Source organism: Nesoenas mayeri (genome assembly GCF_963082525.1).
Source record: "Nesoenas mayeri genome assembly, chromosome: 17".
NCBI classification, from domain to species: domain Eukaryota; kingdom Metazoa; phylum Chordata; class Aves; order Columbiformes; family Columbidae; genus Nesoenas; species Nesoenas mayeri.
Window position 1 is genome coordinate 10515447 of NC_137565.1, and position 26039 is coordinate 10541485.

Genomic DNA, 26039 nt, shown 5'->3' on the forward strand with positions numbered 1-26039 from the left:
TCAGGGCCGCATGCCGTCGCTGCGCATGCAGAACATGCCGTTGTGCTTGGGAAACGGAAAGTTGTGAGCACACATAAAAATCACTCCTAGACTGCTGCATCTCTTCTCATCCCTACTCCAACATAACACTGCACATCTTCAGAGACCTACTAATTAAACTGAGGTTGGAGATGGGAGGGTAGTAAGAAGAAACAAACACTCAAGTGGTGTTTCAGCCTGACGCTTACCAGCTTGGCCTCAAATCAGTCCAGTGACTTTCTTAGTATTTAAATCTTAACTTGCCCTGGGGAATCCAGTCCTTCAACTGCATCCTCTTGTGCACATGTGCACACAATGCACACAAAGTAAAAACTAACTGGGAACATGACCCAGTCTCTCTCCTACTGATGTAAATCAGTAACAAAATCCATCTTAAGTAACTGGTAGACAAAGTTAGTGTCCAGGTAAAGAAATAAGCCTAGAGGGAGATGCTTACACACTGCTCCAGCAGACTGATTCTGGACTGATTCCAAGGGGTGGACACTGTGGCAGCAATCAGACAGAATCTGTCTGCAGGCTGAGAGGCAGAACACAGTTCATACTGAGCACATATCAAGAGACACTGGTACAAAAGCAACAGCTCCTGGGGCCATGAGCCACACTGTTCATGGATTGGGGCTGCAACCACACAAATTAAAGAGCCAGTGCTGATCTTCAAGTCATAAGTTGTAAACTCCTGGGTGTGCCTGCAGAGAGGCACCTAAGAATTTAATTTTGTGTTGTCCCCTTGATTTTTTTTTGCTGTGCAATCTGATGAAAGATACACCACACGTTGTTTAAGCGTCTGGCTGACCCCCTTCATACAGCAGCAAAGAAACTCCTCTTATATTTAGAAGCCCTCTTCTAGGGTTACATATCAAGATACATGCACACTGCTGTTTTGCAGAACGCAGCTGCCCTGTAAGAAGCGAAAGATGCTAACATGATCCAGGAGCTGAGGCCAGCAATTTCAAGTTTCCATCTGTCTCTGCCTGTAATACATGCAAGAAGGAAAAGAGAGCAGGACTTCAGGCATTAGTTGGTGCCTTCAGCATGCAGGAAGACTGCATCAAAAAATGGAAGCCCTGAGCAGCTTTGTGGAAGGAAGATTCTGACAGGACACAGATGCTGAGTTGAAATACGTTTTACTGCTTTTCCCCCCTATTTCATGAAATAACATCATTCAGTACATATGTATGACAGGTTTGTGGGTTTTTTCCGACCAAAAAATGGTCGGTGCAATGCAGAACAATCATGGGCAAATCCAAATCTAGATGCATGATGATGAAGAAAAGGTAATTTCCAGAGCTTGTAACAGATAATGAAATTCATTTATATGCCCCTCAGAATATAAAGCAGGCACTAATTCCTCAGACAACTGGATCCTGCCTTCCAGATCCACTGCTGTCACCAGGGGTCTTGCCGATTTGGGCAGTAAAATGCCATTTCGCTTCCCTATGTTTGATACCTCTCTTTGTATGGGGCCATCACGCCTATGACAGACCTATTTGGTTGCACAAGGACCATATTAATTTCCAGGACAAGCTGTGTTTGATTGCATTTCTCAAACAGGGTTGAAAATTCGTGTAAACATAAATAAATGAAGAGAACCAATGTCAGTACATTAGTAAAGCAAAAATAAGATTACCTATGACATAGAAGCATTAAAGGACATTAGAGGAATAGCTGCATTTTCCCCTGTCACATTAAGTGGTTTAATATAAAGCCTTTATTTTTATACCAATCAATAGCACTGTAAGGTAGCAACATTTATCTTCAGAAGCACTGAAGATACAATGGCTCAATTCTCAGTTGTATTAAGAACGAGACTTCAAAGATATTTATTAGCATCAAGATGCAAGTTAGATTTCCAGTATGGTTTTCAAAAGCATCTGAACAAGCCAGGTGTCTAGCTCCTATTGATTTAACTCCTTGTTAGGCACTTCCAAAAAATACTTTGAGTTGCCTATCCTTATCCTCTAGTGCCCAGATAACTTTGGAAATCTTTCTCCCCTCTCACAGGACTAGCTGTGGTTTAGTTTGCAGTACTGGAGTTTACTATTTTGCAGGACGAAACTTTTTGTACATGCTTTGGTTTTTAGTACACTGGCGTAGAAAACTACTACTACAGCAATGCAATGGTGTTGACTTGGATGCCAGCAATTCAACGTGGTGAAAATGTGACCTCCATTACCTGCTGAGAGACCTCCGTTGGTGACCTCATCTGATCACTTTTTCCTCTTGGTAGGAAAGCCCCGAAGACACCACCGAGGGACCACTGAAAAGGCCTCAACACTCTTGCTGGATGCTATTTTGAAAATGAAGCCAAGAGCCTACCTCACTGATATTTTGAGCATTAAGTGATGTCTAGAAGCATCTGAATGTACTAGCCACAGAACAGACTGGGTGTATAGTATCATGTAGGGCAGAAATCCTGCTTTTGCTTTGATTCACTTTATTCTGAAACCGTCCAAGGGGTTAGGAAAAGGGATATTACTCTTTAAAATAGAAGAGGCAACAAAGCTTAGAAAAGACACTTCCCACATACCAGAATAGACATGAATTAAAAGTAATTTTATTCCACTTCTCAATGACAGTTCTATCATATCTGATAAGAAGGTAAGCTACTAAAAGTCCCACAAGACATATCAGACCATTGAAATAGTATTCAAAAACCAAAGAGGAGTTCACAGAACAGCCAATTATTGGAATCATCAAAATCGGTGGCAAGATTCCCACGTGGACAAATTCGATCATTGTAAATGCTGAAGAGATCAACTGATTTCACCAGTGTTCATGAAGATTTATACTGGAGTAAGTAAGGATAAGGTGATGCATCACTGACTTCAATGAAAGACAAAATTTGGCACAAAGAAAAGCAAATAAGCACATTGAAAGTATAATATCAAGGCACAGAAAATACATGCTACTTCCAGGCATATGCTTTAACAGGTAAAGGTTTCTGGGAGATTATTATTTATTTTAATAGGCGGTTGTACTCCTGCCAGGTATGAGTCTTTTCTCACTTGCACTGGCAAAACTCCCATGCATTTTGGGGTCATCAGTCCAGATTTACGTTAGTGCAAGCAGAGTAAGTGTAAGCTGGCATAGCTTGCTTGAAGATGTAGTAACAATTAAAGCAAATGGAGCAAAAACTGCTCAAGATGTAGCCATCCGTCTTAACACTCAGAGTTTACTCCTTTTAACATGGAATATTTGTGTGGCAAAACAAATACATTCTTTCAAACAGTTTTCAGCTAATAAAAAACAGCTGTCCCATACTAAATTTTCATAAGGTATCAAGAAACTGCAGTGGAGGCCATGAATTCTGTAACCTAAAACTCTTCACCGAGGAATATCTTAGGATCAGCAAGAGCGTGTGTAACTACATAAGGGTACAAAAGTCCGTCCATCTCTAACTGCATTGATACACAGACATTTCATGGCAAGATGAAAGGATGAACTGAATAAAAAAAGAGACATGAACAAAGCAGAACACAATGAAACTATGTGACTTGCTAGAAGAACAATAACAAAGGGATGAAGAACATCTATTTAAAAAGAGGATCTTTTGTCAGATAAAAAAATAAGAACTTTTTACATAAGTGAAGTTTAAAGAGGAAAATATAATCAGTGCAACTTTAATGAAGAACTGGAGCTAAGCCAAGGGACTTCAACAATGAAAGACAACAAAACAAAAATAAATCATTAAGAAAAATATGGATGCTATGGAAGAAGAGTGTCTCTTAATAATCAAGTGATTGGAATCGGTCCCAGGTGGTTAAAAATCTAAGGTAAAGACCTAAAAGCTGAGGATTACAGAAGAAAGCAGTCGCTGAGTCAAAGTACACCCATGGCATTATAAAATCACATAGCAGAATAAAATCACAAACCCATGGTTATGATTGTATTATGTTGAGATTAAAGTAATTTAAAAAAATCCTTAATGGCCTCATCCAAAACCCACTGTAGGCAACAGGAGTTCTACGAGCTTAAGCAGGCTGTGCAGCAAATCTTACATTGTGCACCATAAACAGTCCAGATCTGTTGGCTTTGTCTGGCTAGGCTCAGCCAGGGAACATTGTGGATCCAGCATACATTCCATGTAAATGCGAAAGAAAAGGGAATTGTTAGGGTAAGATCTCATGATACGTTAGGGTAAAAGAGAAAATGCTGCTTTATACTGAGATTCTTTAAAAATAAATGATTTTGAAAACCTGGTCACGCCATGCTGATTAACTAACTGGACTATCAGTTCATCCGCCAGCAACATGCCTCTGCAGACTTGTAGGGTCAAATCTAACAGTCTGGAATGAAGGGTTTCCTTCTCATCTTCTGTTTCTCCTCCTGAGATTTACATGATGATATCCTCCAAGTGCAGTCCTGGTCTTCAGATAGCATGCTGCAAGGACACAGAAATATGTATTTTTAAAGGAGGAAAAGTCAGAGAGTTTGCCTTGTGAGCTTAAATTATTAATTCTACAGATCTAATGGATACATTATGCCACATTAGTAGCACTTGTTCTCTTAACAAACATCCCTCTAGATTAGTGGTTCAATACAGTTTTGAATCAAAGAGCTAAGTGTCTAATGGCACCAATCATCTGTCAATCTGAACTAAATTTTTAAACTGGGTTACCTGAATCAATGCAAGTTAGGATCCTTCATTGCCAGGAAATGGGCTCTTATTTGACAAAGTTTCATGAGGTCAACAGCATCTCTGCTTCCTTCAAGTGGTACATACAACCGTCAGGCAAGAACAATATTTTCAGCAGACAACTTGGTAAATACAATAGCCATACACGTCAGAGGTTTTAAAAGGACTCTTTGTGCATCTGTTTCAAGAGTGGAAATAAATGAGAAGTTCCCTCAAATTTTTTTGCTGGGGGTAGGTCTCAGACATTACCCATGGACAGTGCTGATCTCACTGGCTTGTCCCTGGATGCTGCATTCTCTGCTGGAGTCCTGAGATAGCTTTTCCATCAAGCAGCTACTTTTTAGCAGCTCCTAATCTAGGACCAGAGGCACTCAACAGTGAATATATCCTGCAGACAGCATTAACTCATTTGTTAATTGTCTCTTGGATGCTACTCAGGACTCCAATGGATGGAATCTATTGTGGGGAAATTTCCCCCCTGCACAGATGAAACAACTGGATCAGAATTTTTCCATGTGGTTTGCTAAGGAAACAAAGCTGATGTAATCACATGGCCTCTGTGCATCCATGTGTGTCTGCCCACTACTCAGCATCTGAGCTGATTGAACACATTTGATAGACAGGATTTTAAGCTGTTATGTTTTTACAAATCCAGTAAAAAGAGGTACAGTATCAAGGAGATAATCAGTTAGTGCCCTTACTGGTAGAAAAGCAGCAGTATGACCTCACTGGCTAGGTGGACACCAAGAATTAATATGAATAAAAGACCATAGGAATGCCCTGACTTCAGACCTGGTGCTCTACCAGTTACTGGCAGGTCAGTCCCTGCAGCAAAAGGCACGTAGCCTTCCTTGACTCTTTTCTTACTATGGTGATGCACAGAGAACAGGATTGGCAATGTAAAGATATGCAGGCTGGCTTTGTAATTCCTATCATCATACTGGTCACTCACTTCATTGTGTCTCCATGAGAGACAGTTACTCAGTGAAATGGCTGCAAAGGCTTTTTGAGCACCTTGGGAAAGGGACAATAGAGATATTAAAAATCTTGCATGCATTTTCACCCTGAAGAATTATTTATAAGTTATTAAGAAAAACATACGCACATATCTGTCCCTGGAGCACAGCCTATATGCTTACTGCTTTTCCTTTGACCAGTAACCACCAGTGTTGCATGGCTGCACATATGCTTTATTTATTCAGCAGTATAAGCTAGTACTTTCTGCACAGCCTGGCTGTCTCTGTCTTCCTTCGAAGCCATGCTGACAGCTGGCATTTCTGTGACTTGCTTGGGGTGAAGTTCTAGCTCGAGTGAGATTAAAGGGGTTAGAAGTTCACACTCCTCTACAAAAGCACCAAAATATCGTTATGGTCTGCATGAAATTCCAAAGTCACTGAACACAACTACCTTTCTCACATATGTTATTATCAGAAGATAATTCTACCCCTGCCTGTGAACCTGGGGTTCAAGATAAACAAAGACAATGTACTTCAGATGTGAATGAATAAAGTGTTGGACCCTGGTCCACTGGCAAGAGTTCCTTGCATTCCTTTCCTTCAGTACTTCTGCTACCCTTCCTCATACCATAACTGCCACTATCTCAGTCACAGCTCTACAGAAAAGCTTGTCTCTTTACTTCACTCTAACACCTCTTACTAGTTCTCCACATTTCTACTTTACTCACTCCCATTTGCCCAGACTGCACAGAACCACTGGAGAGCTGCACAAAACCCACGGACTTTAGATTACATGCTTTGTGGCTCAATTGGGGAACAAAACCTGTGAGCTCTAGTTCTGCCCTGAGTGGTGTTGTCAAGCAACACTCAGACACTAGAGACAGTCTAAAAGCATGTGCTGCAAGAAGCTGCAGATTGTTTCAGAGGCTATGCAGCAATGCCAGCAATGGAATAATAGTAGCACGAAATAGAATATGACATGGTGAGATCCAGTTAAGAAAAGGGTTTGGAATATCTGGGGTCTCCTTTTCTGTAAGGAGGTTCCAGCCCAAGATTAGGTTTCTCCAGTTCCTGCCAGTGGGACTCAAATGAAATTCAAAGACACCAAGAGATTTAAACTATCAAAAGGCAAACCGAAACACTATTTGGAATCTGCTCCAAAGATTTGGAGACTGCTCTGAAAACACAGATCGTGAACTACTAGAGAACCCTCACTCACTAACAGAATTACTAGCAAGAGACAGGAAGGCTGACTCCAAATCCGTTCAAGTCAGTGGAAAGGTTACTAGCAGGCTTAATGAAGAAGTGTAAGAACAGTGGTACTGGGGCGGAGCAGCTGTCTTCACAGCATCCCACCTCAGACAGTGACACATTACAAATGCCTGAAGTGACTGTGGAAGAAAAGGCTATGTCCAGGCTGATATTTCTGCCTTTATTGCCTTCCAGCTCATGCAATCTTCAGCTTTCAGAGCCTGAGATTGTATCTGCATATTTGCATTTAAGCTCATTTTTTTTTTTGGTAACTTCACTCATTTCAAATCATCTGTATTTTTTGTACCCACAGCAACCAGAAGGCGTAAGTCCTACAGCTGCATAGTATGGCACATGGAAAAAGTACCTCCTCCTTTTTTAAAGCTGTTTTCTTTAGGTGCCCTTGCACCTTATTCGTAAGAGACAACAATCACTCTTTATTTCACTACCTTTAACTACCCATTCCTAAGTCTTTCCCAAGCCAAGGAGATTGTGTCTATTTTGTCTTTCCACATATAAAGGTTTTCTCATACCTTGCAGCCCTTTTCTCTCTCTGGTTTTTGTTTGTATGTGTGTATGCCACAACTTCAGAGAAGGAGATCAGAACTAGAGGCAGGACTCAGGATGTGGTTCACAGCCAGGTGTCACCTGTCATTAGGTATCCTGCCGTTCACTCTCTAACCAGACATATTACAGCAGAGTAAGGCCACACGCAGGCTACAGCACACAGCTCTGCACTGTTTCAGTTTCTCCTGAGGTCCTTATGGAGTCCTTTTTCTCACTGCAGTTCTTGATGGACAACATGCCTATTGGCACACATGCAGGGCTAGACTCAGCGGTGACACAAATACTGGTTTCAGTTACATCTGAGCAAGCAGTGGAAGTGTAATTCAGCATTCGGGACTGACAAGGCAGGAGTGCAGCAGAAGCTAATAGGAGAGGGGGAAAGTTACAGGGTGGAGTAAGAATAAATGTGGCCTAGTGTGGAACAGGGGACAGCCCTGATTCAGCACACACCACAGCTTAACACTCAGAGATTCCTCAGCATAATGAGGAAAACACATGTCTACATTGATCAAGACAAGTTTTATTGCTGGGCAAGTGACAGTTTCGCCTTGTCTACATTCAGGGGCATGACTGCAGAAGGTAGATGGTTCCCAAATACTGAGTGGGCCCTGTTCCAGGAGATATATATACGTGTATGTATGTATATATATCTCAATGCTAAATATAACATGCCAGTGTTAAAGACAAACAACGCTCTCCAAGGCAGGAGTACAAGCCCAGAGTTGGCTTAGCACCAAGTAAATCTTCCAAATGAAAAGTCAAGGCTGTTTCTTCCACGCAGATGCAGGTGTTGCTATTGCTCTGCAACTGAATAAACCAAAGGCGGCATGCAAGGAAGCTTGGGGCTCGAGGCAGGAGTTTTCTGAAAAGTGAAATGGTCTTCCTCTTCTTGACTCTACCAGTATTACTGAGGGTGTAATCGGGAGTGTAATGTCACTGTTTGTTCAAAGTAGGAATTTTGTGCACTTCTCTGTGATGTGGAAGGCCTGAAGTTTGTGACTTCTGGCAGGAGAAGGAATGTTCCTTTCGGCCTGCAGATCCTCCAGCCCCTTGCAGGAAAGGTGGGGAATTATTTTCAAGGAGACTTCAGAGCCAGCTGAGCCTGAACCAAGTTTCTGTACCAAGAGGAAAAGTTGTGTAACAATTGATGGAGATTGTCCCCTGCCAACCTGACTTGGATGTCTCAGGTTTTCTGCTTTCCAGAAGCTCAGACTTAAGATGTGGAAGAACTCCTGAGGCTCATCCAGCCCTCAAACACATTACACCCCGCATCTTTGCATGGATAAATCAGAATGAGCTAGTGAAATTTAGCAAAGGGTTTATGCATACTCAAGTAACACCCTCTAGCAGTCATGGGATAACAGAAAGTACTAACACAGATGAGAAATGGGATGGGATAATAAACCACAAGCTTAAGGGAGAGATACGTAAGAATATGGAAAGAGAATACAAGGGCATACTCCCAATGGTAATTCGCAGTGAGACTTGTTATCCTTTGAATACCAAAAGAAGCCACAAGGAATGTCAGCAGGAACAACTGGGTGATACAGTAGCTGATGAATTTCAGGGGGATAAAGCATGCAGTAATAAATCCTGGAAGGGTCAAGCTTTACATGCGTAGTGCTGAAGTCTAAATTAACTTTCAGAAAAAATGCATGTGTAGGTCATGGAAACATCAAATCTGCACCTACTAGTAATCAAATAAATCAGTTACAGGGGTGACTGTCATATTATTCTATTAAGGTTACTTTGTACTATCTTATCAATACTGAAGCATATATATTAAAGTTAACATAGAAATAATTTACAATCACTTCACATTAGCAGAGAGCAAAGTGGCTCTTAGTAAACAACCATGACCAAGTACACAGGGATGTGAGATAACTGCATGGAGCAGGCAGCGCCATCCACATCAGTGGCATGTCAAACTCAAATACAATTTAGTATAAAATATAAATGTCCAAGAGTAAGGCAACAAAGGGAACTCAGGCAAGCATGGAAAGGCCAGTTGGGTGCTCCTGTTCACTCATTTTCATGTCAGAAGAATAAAGAAGGTGGTTGATTCTATCAAACACTTTCTTAGAAGCAAGTGCTCTTTAGAGGGTGACAGGTGAGAGGGAGAAGGGCAGTAGTAAAGAGATTGGAAAGCCAGAGAGCAAGGTGAGTCCACTAAATCCCGAGTCCTCACAAAACTCAAGATACCATTTGGCCAAGAGACCTCTATGGAAACTATTCACTGAATACAGAAATTAATATCCCAACAGGGTGCTTAGGGTCCCCAGGCACCCACCAAGACTTCCACCTAACACAGATTTTCCCAACTAAAAAACCAAAAATCAATAAAAAAAAAAATCCTCAAAAGAAAAAATCCCACAAATTTGTATTATACTGATCTACTGCTGCTTACTTCCATGAGGGTAGGAGAGAGAGAGGTGCTTACAAATACCAGATATAAAGTGCTAATTACCACTAATACCTGGCAGAGGGCACAAAGCAGCATTCGCACATTCAGCACACGTGGTCCTACTGTAGCGGAACTCAAACATTGACTACAGCTAAACGTAGGTGGTGTGCCCTGGTTAGCGTGAATGCTTCAGGGCAGTGTTGTCTGCCACTCCTCACACTGCTCTTCTCTCCTCCTACCTAAAAAAAATAATATTGAGCTGCTATCCTTGCCTAAGAAATAATGAGTAAGTTAGTGGAAGCAAACAGGAATTTACTGCCGCTGTCAATTACAAAACTTGGCACACCCGGCCTGAAGTGACTTGCTTTTAAATCTGTGAGGGCTGAACAAACTGCACACAGGCTGAACCAAAGAGAGATTCATGCTTCCAAAGAACATACTGTTGCACAACCTTCAGAAAGGATTTCAATACCCTAATTACATTTGTCCTCTTTTCCAAATAAGCTTATATCCAGATGACCACTGTCTATACAGAGATTCATTTGTCAAGCTTGTTCACTATTGTTCTAGTGTACGAAATTACACAGCAATGAGAGTGAATGATGTTCTCCCACAGCAAGACAAGTCAAAAATTACATTTGTGGTCACTTTTGATATTAAGTTGGCATTACCTATATCAAAGAGTAAAATAGTAATTGACTGTCTTCTTCTGCTTGCAAAGTTACAAGATATGTTGGACACATTATGAGTGAAAATTAGCAACCAGGGACTCATATCTGAAATCTAAGGATGTCTACACAGCTTGTCTTGCAGACTGTGAAACTAATAGGCAGAAAAACCAAAAAGCAACTGGCCTAAATTGGAAAAACTTATGGGAGCTGCAAGAGTTCCTAGAAAACCCACTGCTGCTAAGACACAGTCATTTGCATCTAACCACAGACAGCCAACAGAATTTTCAAAACTGCAAAGTAAGTACATTTTAACATCAGTAGATAGTTCTGACAATCTTTAGTTTCTTATTCTGAAGCCCATGCACAGAGAAGAACTGCTTGCATTGGGACTAGTAGTGTTTTGCTTACCGTTGTGAAATGAACTACACAATAGATCCCAATGATGACAAGTCCAATGATAATTGATGCAACGGCAACCCAGAGCGCATTGCGACCCAGTCTTTTTGACCCTTCTATATCTCCTTGATTATAACTGTTTAAAGCCTGTAGAAGAGAAAGAGAAGAGTTTGTGACTTTTTTATTTAAACAGAAATGTGTACACAAACTGAGGTGACCTCTTTGAACTAAGTTCTGTGCACTTTGGTACTGTAGAAAGGACTCCAGAAAATGGTGATTTTATTTGTAAAAATAAACACCCACTGCCACCAGCCCAAGATAAGCAGGGAGTCCAGCTTTCTGTTCCACTCATTTTCAGCACATTTAATTGAAACTACAGCTCTTCCATTTTCAGTGGTGACACTATATTCATATGATGAGTTTTCTTGTACACATCAGCATAAGAGCTGTCAAATCAACTCTAATATACCTACTTGCATAAATCTGTGGCTTTTCATCTCTGGAAATAATTCTGTAGTATGTGAACTGTTAGTTGGCCACTTCACTAGCAGTGAAATAAACTCCTAAGCTTTATAAGACCCTAAGCATTCCAGGAGCATAAATAGGCTGCATTTTTACAGAAAGCCTCAGGAAAACAACTTAAAAAAAGATTAATTTACTATTTTCCAGTGTTTTACTTTTCAAAACAGAGTTTTCAGAATTAATAGGTGGGAAAAAGAAAAAAAAGGAAATATAGATCACATGAACAAAGTATCTGAGTGCCATCTTCACGGGCTAGAAACTCTGTCCCTTTGCCTTTTTGGAATGCACTGATAGTCATTATCATACACATCCTCTGATATGCATCAGACATACAGATATTATCTCAGACTTGAGTTTATCCACCCAGATTTCACAGATGCTTTATATTCATTAAGTGCAGAGATGACAAGGTGTGATAGGACCACTCTGATCTTCTAGTCTTTTCTAAGAAAGACTGTAGGATTTTCTGAATTAATTTTTTAAACTATTTTTTTATAGACTATAGACTATAGTCTAAAATTTAGACTATAGTCTAAATAGACACTATAGCCTATATTTTTAAAAGAAAACAAAAAAATCAGTGAAGGACACTAAAGTATTCTAGTACACAAATATAACACAGTTTGTAGTAACTTTTTCCCAAGAACAGGGTGCTATCAAAGGATATTAAAAAAAGAGTACTATTTCTACGAATTATTTTGTAAGATCAGGAGAGTTTGAGTTCATAAATCATAACACTGAGTCCAGATTTTTTCATCAGACTGCACTATTGAACTATCTCAGCATAATACCTCAGGGAATCAGGTTTGTCATAACCTGTTCTTTAGTATCTCCTAAGTATTCCAGAAAGTATCCCAGAAATGGGAGCTGCAGGGGGAGAAATACAAGGACCTGATCAGCTGAACTGTTCTGTGCACTAAATAATTCAGGTTGTCTTTAGAAAACAACTGTATCAGTTATCACCGAGTTATATTACAAAAGTGCTTTAGTTACATATCATTTTTTTATAGCAAAGACAGAACAACAATTCAACAGAGTAAAGATCTGAGATTGTGGAAAGCAGGAAAGGAATGACCTTCAGAGGATACCAAGCATTGTTCTAGAGCCTTTTCTCCCAAGCAGAAAAATAATTAGGGACATTATCTGTGTGTGTTCTGTCGATTAGTGAGCACACAGAAGTTAATGGGCTAGACACATCCTTGGTGTTAGTGCTGCAGTAAGATCGCTCTTGCCAAGACAGTCCCAAAGCAATGAAACTTATATTCCTAGAATTGCATCTCAAGGATAAGTGCAGGTTCTTATTCTCTGGTGTCTAAGAAAGGCTGAGCTGCTGATGCACTCTTGCCCTTAAAGAGAGCACTGATCCATTTCTTCTCTTCCTGGAAGCCCACATGCCTAAACATTTCTCTACTTTATTTCCCGAAAGAACACTGCTGTCAGGTTTCACTGAGGTTGGCTAGCGGACTTAAAGGGTATAGAGGGGAAAGAGAGAAGAGACGGAAATGAGAGATGGACACAAACACATAGTCAAATAGGATGAGTGCCCAAACCTTGTTTCCTTAGGGTACCTGATCATTCAGGCAGAAAAACAGCAGCTGTGCTGAGGCACAGTCACCTCTGGTTCTCCACCAGTGTGGTCTCCTGTTACAAAGGGTGTCTGGAACAGTTAAGTTACTCCGCTCTTTTCAGCAGTCCTGTCTACAGAAGAAGAGTTTTCTTAGGTTTTCTCAAAATACATTCAGTAAAGTCAATAAAATGAGTATCAGGAGAAACATCGCTTGTCTTGGTCCTGACCAGGCTGAGTTCTCCTTCTGCCTCGTGTCAGCGACTATGAATGTGGCTGTGGCTACAGAGAGAAATAGGGAGAAGCATCACTGAGAGCCCAGCCCTACCTTTGTTCTTCCCACTCATTCAAGGGCTCACTTGTCATGACATCTAGAGACTGGTCCTGCAAACACTCGAAACTCACCTCCTCATAGACGTGGTCTCAAGACGGAGACAGAGCTGTAAGCAAGACACAGCAGCAGCAGCTTGCAGTTCTGTGCAATTTTACTAATGTATTTAGGAAGTCTGGAGAATGTCCATGTGATTTCTGCAGGTACTGCATAAATTATTCACCCTATGCACTTCAATAAATAATGTCATTTTAATACAAATCCATGATGAAGAGGAGGAAAACACCATTAATGGTAAAAGAGAGGATTTGGGAGAGACAGGAAGGAGACAAAAGTTTCTTTATTAGAAGGCTTAAATTAAATGGCATAACTTAGCATTCAAGAAAAAATAAGAGGTTTGGGGGAGTGGTTGGGGTCTGATGCAAAGCTCTTTGAAATTGCTTGAAAGGGCTCTTGGATCATGCTTCTAGTTCCCAGCATTAGTCTGAGAAAACATTAACTGTTAAATGTTACAACTACTTATTTCCAAGGGCTAGGCAATCTATACAGAATACAGCTTTTATGTGTGCCATTTTGTCTGTCCAACTCTTAAAACAAGTTTAAACCATTTTCACCCTAATATCATATGATTTCTCAGGTTTCTGCTAACTTGCTCACTATGAAGTTGATCAACTAAATTAAAGCCACAGTTCTGCAGCTGCTTATTTACTTGAGTAATCTCAGTGACTTCACCAGGTTCACACACATCTATTTATAAAATATATGACTCTGGGGACACATTGAAAGTGTTGTTGCAGAGGAAAAGCTTAGCAGTTTGCAAAGATAAGGGCTGTGCAAAAAATGCTTAAGAACAGCTGCCGAGCCTTGCTGTTTAATACTCCTGAAGTAGGTATAGGCTGTCCCATATGGTGTTAGATGTCCAGGTACCTACAAGCTACTATAAAAAAAAGCTGTATAAACTTTCCAAATAAACTTTCTAACTAAAGAGAAGTGCAGCCCTACAGGAACACTGGTCACTACGCTAGTCACTAACCTGACCAAAGCCAACAAACTGTACGTGGTTCATTAGGATCTCAATTAGAAGAGCTGACCCACTGCATCCTCTGCTGTTCCATGATTTCTACCACCTTTTGCTTGTTGTCTCTGCTTAGGGAAACTAATATACAGACAAGGCACCTGAATCCAAGGGTAACAAATGCAGTCAAAGAACTTGTTACTATCAGAGGCAGATAAGCCAGGATTGTCACAGTGTGACCACATATGTTATTTGAAATATGCAAATGATTAAACAGAAATGTGTCAACATAAAGAGGGAGTTAGCAACAAACAATGAGGGAGAAATAGATTTTAAGAGACTGTTTTGCAGTGGTTACAAATCTCTAAGGCCCTGTGGAATGTGATGACTAGTCTGACATACAGATCTTTGCAATAAAGACAGCTGAAGGTGCTGTACTGACAATTGCCAAGAAAATTTATTCAGCTACCAAACATCAGTGCTGGGTTTAGAAATATTTAACTGGTTCATTTTTCAGAGTTGTCCCACAGCCTCCCTTTGGCTCTGATTGCATGAGCCAGATACAGCCAGTCCCCCTGAGCCAGTGCTCAGACACAATGGGCAGGTCACAGTGGGTTCACAACAGGGGGAAAAGCCATCATTGCAGATGAGGAGCCAAAGAGCTCAGTGACACGCTGTCTAGCCACAGCCTTGCATCAGAGAAGCCTCTTCTGCCACATAAGCCTCCTGACTTGGTACCTGTACCCCACACGCCTGCGGTCTCAACTATGTGAGAAAGAATAAGGAAGGTCTGAGTGAGGCACCTCTGGGTTTGAGTGAGCCAGCTAATCATACAGAAACACAATGCGGCTGCTAGAAGCAAGAGGAAGCAGAACGGACAGATCTGCCTGGAACTGCAGAAAAGTACTGAGAACAGTAATCTTACAGGTAGGAGTCCTGCCAGGACCCTGGGGCAAACACATCTCCATTTGCTAAAACTGCCAAGAAACCCTCACACCTGCCAGTGACCAGCAACTACTGTGAGGGGGCTGCTCTTGTAATGCCAGTACATCAACATGCTGATGCTATTAAGTGTCCATTCTAGAACTATCCTCTTACCCTGACAGAAGAAATAGATTTCTTTTACAGAGGAGGTAAGAAACAAGAAAAGGTTATTATCACAACAGGGAGAACTTGGGAGAGGTTGATTCTAAAAATAAAGTAAACGAGGTAAGATCTGAAATGGTAAGGTTTGTGCCCCTGAAGGTGAGAAACAAGTGAGGAAACCAGTGCTGAAGTTGTAAATGGGGCAGCAGAAGAGACTGAAGACAAATCTGTCATTTAATTTGGGGGTGTGTTAGAGCCCAGACTCTACTTTTAGAGTGAAAACACTGTCTGAATTGAGAGCATTTAAGGAGGACATGACACAGGCAAATGCCATACCTCTCTAGAAGCCAACAGGACTTTTCCTTCTAGGCCTATTCTAGGCAGTTGAAATTTATAAAGAACTCTACTTTTACAGGTCTGTATCTCTTCTAACACAAGATCTCAGACAAAATCTACAGACTATAATAGTATCTTCTGTGAGAAAAGAAAGTAACCCACTCTTCTCAGTGGGTTAACCCTTAACAACTCTAGGAAACAAGCTGACAAGAATGCAGATTCCAGCAGAAGTAGAAATAAAACCAGCATAGGTTAAAATGCAGAACCCGGAGTTGAGGTTAATGGAGAAGTTACAAGTTGCAGCTCTAAAAGGCAGAGGAATCATGCTGTGGAAAACAAGTTGAACATGTTATTTTCATGGAAAAGGAGAGGTTTTAGGTAGGAATGACATTGAAATAGAAGAGATATTCACATCTAGTGGAGGTTATTGAATTGGTTTTTATTTCCCATCTTTAAGAAGTGGGCAGCTGAGACCTGCACAAAGCGTTCAGCATTCAGGAAGTGCTCTTCCCACCCTGGTTTCTACATATCTCTTGGTGACAGGTACTTAAGCCTGACTCCAAAAGCCTGTATGAACTTCAACTAGGGCGTGGGTGGAGAGTTCTCCATATGGGGTGCAAAAATCTTTAGAGGCCAAATTCTGTCCTTGACAGTTAACTTCTGTGCAGCCCCAGTGCTTTGGTAAAAGTACTGTCACAGTGAACAGATGCTCACAGCCCCAGATTATCAGCTCTCATTACTTTATATAGCACCCTAAGTGTCCACAGACAGAAAGGATGCTGAGTACCAGCAGGACCAAATCTTCTCAAATCAAGGAAAAGAGCACATTGTACAGTTAACAATAAAGAAAATAAACACAGAAAAAAATGACAGCTAATACATATCTGGACAAAAAAAAGACTCTGAAGATGAATTTGGAATAGCTCAAAGTAATTTTCAAGTTCAAGCAATGTGATTGCTGATCAATCTTCCTAGTTTTATAAGAGTGTGCTTTAGCATATTTTAGATATAGGTAATTATTCTTATACTTAGTTACAAAAAGAAACAACTATCTTTTTACTTACCTTTTCAGCCTGGCTGTCAGAGAAAATTATGAAAATACACAACGTGTTTTAAATCCTTTTTAGTCCCTAAACAACAGAAATACACTGCAGTGTTACTGATCACGCTGATTGTGTAGCCTATTAAAAAAGTCTGGATATGACTCTGGAACTTTTAACTCAGAGAAGATTCTGTGCTAATGATCCTTTTGAAGTAAATTGGATTGCTGGATTATTAAGGACCACGTAAATCAATTATGAGTTGTAGAAGTAAGGCTGTTCTCTCAGTGTACTCAATATTCAATTTTAAAAGGATTTTTCCCAACAACCTACAATCATTATTGCTATGTGTATTAATTGTAGCAAATAGCATCAGGCTAAAGAACCTGCTTACTGGAAAAAAACCCCACACTTCTATCAAATTTGATCAGCTGAAGTAGAAACCATGTGTGATCCTTTGCAAATCTGATTGCTGTTCCCCAGTTGTCACTTTCACACATAGATACCAAGTCCAATTCAGCGTGCAAGTTAGTTGATGTAACAAATTCCGTTACTTGGGATAAACCTCCCTCCCTTATGTAGTCTGACACTGAAAACCTGAACTGCTTTTCACTCCACATTTTATATCTACTGCCAGGATTGCTAAGTAGACACTCTGACCGAGCCCGCTGATGCTCTCAGGCTTGCTGCCTCACCTAGTTTTGTCTCCAGGCGCCCGGGACAAGTGGTTAAAAGGCGGCCGGATGGCCGGGACCCTGACGGTTGCTGCAGCCCCGCTTTGCTCCTGCAGGTCCCGGCCGGGCCGGCCGGGAGCGCCGCGGCTGGGGCCGGGCCGGCGCAGAGCCGGCGGTCGCCCCGCCAAACACCCAGCCCCAAGCCGAGGGTCGCTTGGCCACCCGGCGGGGTGCTACTCACCATGACGGCGAAGACGAAGGCGACAATGTTGACGGGATAGGCGGGACAGAAGCAGGCGAGGATGCTGAGGAGCAGGTAGTTCTTGGGCCGCGGCTGCGGCGGCTCGTCGGGCAGCTCATCCTCGATGTTGGTCTCGGGGCTGTTCTCCAGAGCCCTCTTGATGTCGGCACCGGCGGGGAGCGCAGACATGGGGCTGCGGTGCGGCGGGCGGGCGGGCGGCTCGGAAAGCCCAGCGCCGCGCACCGGGCAGGCGGGACCCCGGCGCGGCGCCGAGCCAAGGGAGCCGCCCGGAGCGGCGCCTCCCCAGGACCGGCACCGGCAGCGCGGGGGTGGGGGCTGCCCGCCCACGGTTCCTCTGGCGGGAAATCTCTTAACCCGGGAGAAAATTCACGCAAGGAAGCGGGAAAAAGGAAACGTGAACCAAAGCCGTCGAGGGTCCCCAACTACCGTGTCCCGACTGCGTGTGGCCGGGGACGAGGGGGGTTCCCCGGGCTGGCCCTGCCCGGCCCCTCCCCCGGCGCTGGCACCGCGGGTCCGGAGCCACACGGGCCTCGGCTGTTCCCCTCGTTGCCGAAACTTTAACTGTTAAACGCAGTTAAACGCCTTCAACTGAGTTGGCATTGCCTCCACAGAGAACGTCGTTGTGCTCTTAGTTTCTCATTTCTGGTGTCAGTGAGCTCCACGGGCAAGTGGCTTAAGCCTGCAAAGGGAGTTCCTTGCATCTCAGCTTAATTTGTCATCTCTTAACCCTAATGACTTGCTAAACTTAGAAAAAAGATTGAAGACTAGCAGAAAATAACCATTTTAAAGCATTTCGATGCCTCAGAGGCCTGGAGTATGAGACCAAGCTTTAGCAAGTCATTACTGAACATAACACCTGTACAGGTGAAATCCATGTGGAGGGATGGAGGAGGGGAGGTAAGGAAATATTTAGTATTAAGCTTTATTTATTTGTTTTGTAGCGGCTTTTCTTGCCCAAAGGGTAAGTTTTAAAAACAAGGATCTGCTTCCATTGTGATTTTTAAGTTAGTGAGTAAAAGCAGGAGAGCTTGCACCCAGAAATCAACAGATTCTTATTCTGACATTTAATAAAAGAAGAACTTTGTACTTGCATGGCACTTCATCAAAAGGGGGAGACTTCTGATCAGATAAAGGCTCGAGTTGAGATTTTGCTCTGCCTGAGAGCATTTCATTAGTTAAAAGTTACAGAAAACAGTAAGGTGTGCTTAGAGCTATTATGAATGAGCTACTTTTGTCACTGGGAGTTTTGCAACTGGCTTGAATAGAGTCACAGTTTCCCCTTTCTCATTGTTATCCTTACAGGATAGAATGCAGTCAACACAGTAAAGACATAAATATAGATGCAGTATTTTTACTATCATAGACATTAATAATCTCTCAGCTGCATGCCTGGAATACAACATGGAATGAGAATCTGCTGATTTACCAAAATGTCAAAATATTCCATATCATTCAAAAAGAATAAGAAACACCAGAGTTACATCTGCTTGCCAAGGTACGCATTACTCTTTAGGTACAAGCTCTTTGTAACTGTAAAATCTGATGTGTTTGGTCTCAGGGGACTTTAACACAGTCACCAGACAAGCTCAGAAAACACCATTTGCATCACTCCACACAATTTTTGAATTTATTTCAGTAGGGATGCAGACTATGGACTTATCCCTGCAGCAGACCAGCATCTTCCAGGACCACTCAAGCCTTTTAAGCCATGAGAACATTTTCAGGGAAATGCTATGATGACTTAATGAGTTTGTCTACTTGTAACTGTAACACTCACAGGTAAATAAGAACCTATTATCAGGCATGTGAATGAGAACATCCAGCTCACATGAGCCAGTCTGAGCCATTAATGTTGAACATAAATAAGCACAACAAAAAGCTGCCGGCAAATCAACCCTCTATAGAGAGGGCAAAGTTGTGTGCAGAGATTAGCCAGGGAGTCTTGAAACTGGAGTATGAGGAAAGGATGTAGATTCTTACCATCTAACGTCAGACATTTAGTTTAAGTGCCTTTATGGGAGACTTCCAAGAGTGATTCAGAGACTGGTGGAGTTACTGGTCACATCAGGGCAAGAACCTGCACTGAATCTTTCTCTGAGGACCATGAACTGTAGGAGGAACCCGGGCTCTGTGAAGTTGGACTGTGTGAATCCTGCCCTAGGGCGCTCAGAAGACATGGACCTAATAGCAGACCCTGGGGTTCCTTGTGCATTTCTAGAAACAGTACAGTTTAATTGTTCAAATGAGATTGGTAAGGGATGCTAATGGATTGTAAAGAAAGCAGGAGACAGGAAGTGGTGAGATGTGTGGAGCTACAAAAGATATTATAGATATTTAGGAGCAATTTGTGATAATGAGATCTCGTTAAGAGGTTGGTCAGACAAATATTCTGTCATGAGGCAGTTATTGTAGCTGAATTTAGTGATTTGTTTTATGTAGAAGATGGGTTAAAATCCAAGAAGTATATCCTGTTAGGACAAGATTGATTAAATTTTAAATGGCGCTGACTTGTAGCCACTTACTGAGGTAAAGAACATGAAGAAAGTACTCAGCCAAGAGTGCCATTTAACAGACTGCAGTGATAGTACTATTCCTGAGAACCTGGGAAACATTCTTACCTCAGAGGGAAGGACCACTGTGCTGAGATGGCTCAGCAAAAAGCTGTGAAAATTATTTAAGAACATTAACTGAGAATTTTAAGATGGAGTTGCATGGAGAACAATCATAAAAATAGCCCTCCAAGAGAATGAGTCAGGGCACCCAATATTCTTGCTTACAGCCTTGCACATCAATTTGAGTCTTGAAAAAGAAACTGATCACTCTGCACAGAGTTTTTCCCAGATATATGAGTAAGACAAGATGTTGGATAAATTGCTCATCGTGACGGGCAAAGCAGATGGGCCAGAGACATGGTAGTTTCAAGATATTTTTTCAAAGGTCTTCTTCCCCTGATTTTGGAGGGTTGTACAGCTTGACAGCAGCATTTGTTGTAAGGCAGAATATGGTCTCTCCACTATGCTTTGCTGGCTGGTAGGACTCTCCTCAAAGACATGTTCATGGCTCGCAGTGGTTCTGGAAAGAAGTTCCAGTGTCTGTACACACAAGCTAATGAGTAAAACAGGTACAGCAGGTAACTAAGCAGTACTAGGGAATTCAGGACTATTACAGTTTCAAGACATGCTAAAAGAAAGAAATCTGTTGTAATTCATTGTGTTGACCCCTACACAGCTGTACCACAAAGGTTTACTGGTAGACTTTGGGAAGTAGCCATTATGCTTTTGATTTTAGGTGTTTTGGTACCTCCTAGCCGCTGTTCACGGGATGATGTTTGTATAGTGGAGCTTGTAGATAGAAGCCATTTGTACAGCCATGTTGAAGCACTAAACTTACTTAAGCATGAAAATAAATAAGAAGGGAGAGATTTGGGAGGCTGCTTACTGCTACCCATCATTTAGCAATTCAGAATGAATATTTGAATCAAACTCCTTGTCAATGTCATGCAAAGGAAGCTGTTGTAATAAGCTGTCATAAAGACATTTGTTCCTAGCTCTGAAGTAAGTTTCTCTATTGGCAGTATCACAGAATGTTCATAAATTTCATTCAGGCAGTGGGAGCCTAGCAAAAGTATTATTAATTTATGAGGTTGAATCAGATAGGTACAGTTTACTGTTTTTCATACACATACTAAATACTCAGTTATACTTTTCCTAATACAGGGAGCTGCAGTATTATTTAACTGAATACTGCAGTCAAGGAGTTACAAGAATAATTTCAATGATGATTTCTCATGGAAGTCACAGTAGTGGGTGGACTTAAAAACAAGACAGAAACAACTTGTCTGAAAATTATTTCTTTTCCATGAGAAACAGAGTGAACATCTGTGCATGGCACAAATGTTGAACAAGAGGTCTTTCTGCCCTTTAACGCTCTCCCATAAATGAAAATATTCAGGAATCAAAGGCTAAATTCCTGCCTTTAGATCTTTCCCAAAGTCTGTTCATATCACTGTCATTATTTCTTCTAGTATAACAGCAGTTAGGGCACAACAGGGGCATGTCTCATTTTTACTGCTTTTGAAGTGGACAAAGTTTAATACGTGGTATATTAAATAGGAGAAAGTGTAATGGATGGAAGGATCCATGTTCCATTCCTTAAAAGGGGTGGGTCAGGACTCTCTGCTATTGTATTTCCATGGGTGTTACTGAGTCAACAGTGTCTGTGGAACTGATGCATTATTGTACCACTGGAATTAGTGTACGCTGATGCAGTAACAGATATTGTGATAGAAATATCTTTCTTAGTCTAAACATAACTTTGCAGTCTTACTCTTCCAGCTGTATACTCTTCTTTTTCATTGTGGACTGTGACTGTGGGCTATGGCTTTGCAAACAAAGATCTGTGATGAGCTGTTACTTTGGTAAATTATTCATGGCGAATAAATATGTGAACAGGAAAATGTCCAGATGAAAGTTTCCTTCACAGTCTGAGACTGTTTTTCCATTCACTGATAAGTACTATCATAATTTGAAGGCAATACATAAGTTGACTGTGCAAACCTGCTATGCTTAGAAAGACATCTTTGCATATGCTCATATTTTTTTATGATCTGTCCTTTTCCATCCTATCTCCTGGCTTCTGACCTGTTCGATTTAGTCACATATCAACATTAAAGGATTTGTTAAGCCAGCTCAGGCAACAATGGGCATTTGCTCAGTGCTGTAGGTGACCTGTGTTGTGCTGTGAGCAGCCCTTGTTTTATCTCATGGTCCAATTTCCCTGCAAATGAGTTCATGTTCTTGGAAGTTTTTCTCCTTGTGACTGACAAGACAGTCTGTTGTAGCACCGAAATGGCAGGATTTATCTTGCCTCACTTTACCCATCTAAAAACACAGCAAAGTTCAGCTAAGTCACATTTCCTTAGAAACCATGTGGAGAAGAATGCACCCAAAGTGAGCTTGCATGCTTTAGGATTAAAAGTTAAGGGCGATGAATCTTAGGCAGAAGTTTTGCTTATAAGTCACTTCTAAAGCACATTTTGAGGCCCTTACCATGCTAAGAAGTGTTCTGTTTTTCAAATTTAGACCTTCATCTCACAGAATCACAGAATGTGGAATTTGGAGAGGGCTTTTTAAGAAGTTGAACAATATTCAGTCCTTTCTCATGTCCTGGATTCTTCGTACAAGGGTGCAGCAGGATGCACTGTAAACAAGTCTATTTTAGCTTAAGAGCAAAAGCTTGCTTTTTTGGCATTTTTATCTCAACCACTTAGATTATATGGGTCACAGTTCCACCTCTTTTCCTACAACAAATGGGAACAGTTGGACATTGTAATCTTCCCTCCACACTTTTTCTGTGAAGTTTTCATTATAGACCATACATATTTCCCTTAGCTGCAACCTGCCCTACTTTGTAAACAAGGCTTGAGGAACCATAGGTAGGAAACAGCCTCTTAAAGGCAAGTATATTTTAGAATATTCTGATAAATGTTCTATAAACTATCTGTGCAATACAATGTTTTGATGACTGTTACAGTAATCTGGCACTAGAAATAAATTAGATGCCCCAGTTGTCAACCACAATGGGTTCTTCTAAAAATCCACTACAATTTATAGCACCATGACTGAATCCATCATACATAGTTGGGTGTAATTTACAATGCAATGTACTAAAATATAGTCACCCTAATAAAAAGCTTAAATAAATCACATAGAAAAACAAACAACCCTTTGCCATGAAAAAAAGGCATATTAACAGAGAAAAAATACTTTCTTTTCAGCCTTTCCGTTCTTCAGGGTCTGAATCCTACCCCTGTGAAGTGCACTGCAGAAGTCTAGTTCAACAAGAGAAACAAATCAGAATCTTGAAAACTGACACTGTTTTTCAGGACTGACACCACTGAAAATGGTGTCATTGTGGGGGGCTGATGCAGTAATCAGTCTAAAGTCTGCAGGAGATTTGTGTAGCTATAGCACACCAGCTCCTTTGGAAGGCGTATTCTGATGGGACAGAGTTAGTTTTGAGGTTGCTCTGCTTTGTGCAAGAACAAATTCTTTCCCTTCCAGTGGAATATGTCCCTTCATTTCCCTTTTTGACTGCATAAAAACCTAGAATCTGCCTTTTATTCCATAAGACTTGCACTTTAGGATGGAAATGGCCACTTACCATGAAGAGACTCACAGCAGTGGTGGCATCCTCAAAGCACAGAACTTCATGGCTGGTTCCATGGGATGAATGCTGGTGTCCCCCTGCGCTTCTGGCATAACGGCAAAACAGCATTCCTTGCTTCTTACTCTTGAAAGAGCTTCTGAATGAATATTCTTTCTGCATCCATTACCCTGATGAATAAACAAACACAACTTCAAACATGCTACAGTGACACTGGTATATTGGACTGTTACACAACAGTCTCAACTTTTCCCTCCCTCTCCGATTCTGTCATAAACCACAAGCATCAGGTTGATCAAAATGCATCTACATCCTATCTTTGACATTGGCAAATGACACATGATTAAGTACAAGAAACAGGGCAATTTCAGGGTGTTTTAGGCCCTGGTATGTCCTCTCAGCTTCTCGCACTCGGTTGTTTATGATCTTTTCAGGAAGAGGTTAGATATTGATTTCTTTCAGCCAGTAGTCAGTTAAATCAAGGAAGCCAAGGGTTTGCTAAGTTAAAGCAAATGCCCAAATACAGGGCTGTAAATTTAAAAATAAGAGGAAAACACATTTCCTACAGAGAAGAACTGAGGAGTGGGATGGAACAAGCCATGCCAACCCTTGTGTGGGTTATAACGGAAATGGAGAGGGTAAGATGTCTGCTTCTAAAAACTGCTCTTCCATTTTCTCTAAGAGATGATCCTAGTGGGCTGGCTCAGGTGACCTTCCCTGATACAGAACCTGCTATCACTATCAAAGGTGTGATTCAATTCCAGCCAAAGTGGGAAAGATTAAGCTTTATTTCCACTCATTGCACTCTAGAAAGTGGAAGAACAACAGTCCTATCTACAAATATATTTAATGTCATTATTTCTACTCTGATGGTTCAAAACAGCTCTGGTATTATTTTACATAAACCAGCCCTTAATAGTACTAAGTCATTAAATCATTACTCAGACATACTTCCCAATAAAATGCCTCTGAACCTTTCAACATCCAGAAAGAGGAAATAAAGTCGTTGGAAGTCTGCAGCCAGAGGAATAGGATGGGGACTTTGCAAGAAGAATGGGTCTATACAAGAACCTCTCTGCCACTGAGCAACTGAAAGATTTGTCCAGACCAATGTCCTCATACCCTTGGTACAAGTCCAGCCCTGGTCCTTTTTTGGAAGCTTTTAGGCATATGAGAAGAAATCTCACCAGAGATAGGAAATTAAGATTGGGGTATCTGAGAACTGTTCCCAGCTGCAATTCATTCTGTCACGTCTTTTTTTCTCTTTGATTACTTTCTTTCAGTGGTTGGTCACCTTTCCTACTGGGAAGCATATTTTTATTTTGCTTTGTGTAGGCTTGCTGCATAACAAAAAGTACAGCTACAAACAGTGGCTTGAATAAAAGATCGAACTGCTGGTTACAAGATGAGCCTTTGCACTTGTTGTAAGCACCTATTCTGATTTTACAGTAATCAACAGTCAACAGGGTCAATAAGAACTTTTCCACTGACCTTAACAGGAACTGGAGCTCGGCCCAAATATCATGGGGTTTGTTAGCCTGAGCTTATATCTTCTGCAATGCTACAACAGCAAAATTTATTAAAACTTGGCAAATAGAATTGCTGTTATTAATGTGAGGCCAAATATAGATGCATCTCTTTAACATGCTGGCATGGTGCCATTAATATACAAGACAGCAGAACAGAGTGGTGATACATGAAGCTGAAATCCCAATTAGAAAAATGTACCCTGATTTTTGAATAGCCCTACAATGATTGTGACATTTACTCTCAATAAAAAAGCCTATCTCCAAGACAGACAGAGATGTTTATTTTATAATCCCTATTTATAACATGCTGCTTTTTATGTTCAACATAAATCACAGTTGGAGTATTGTTGTTGGTATAATAGGATGGTTGGCTTCTTTTCTACCATGATGAAATCTTTGCTGTGAAAAGAGAGTCGAGATGACAATTTCAGAACCGTTGTGAGGCAGAAGGGAAGGGTGAATGGTGAAACAGGCTTTACTTATTACTTTAGTTGATGAGTTTTCCTGTAACGCTTGTCAGCCCAATATCCAAGCAATTCTCATGCAACAATAATTTTCTGCCCTGCTACTAGTGAGACCCAGGAAAATGTTCTTA

The 26039-nt window shown here is 41.2% G+C and overlaps 1 protein-coding gene across 1 annotated transcript; it reads right to left on the reverse strand.

Annotated features, from left to right (window-relative positions):
- On the reverse strand, positions 1-17918 carry TMEM233 (transmembrane protein 233; the record flags this gene model as incomplete). The annotated part of the gene is made up of 3 exons (XM_080354988.1): positions 1-45; positions 10933-11067; positions 17730-17918. 3 exons carry the CDS (start codon positions 17916-17918, stop codon positions 1-3), a joined length of 369 nt encoding a protein of 122 aa, XP_080211114.1.
- Positions 17919-26039: the final 8121 nt, after the last annotated feature.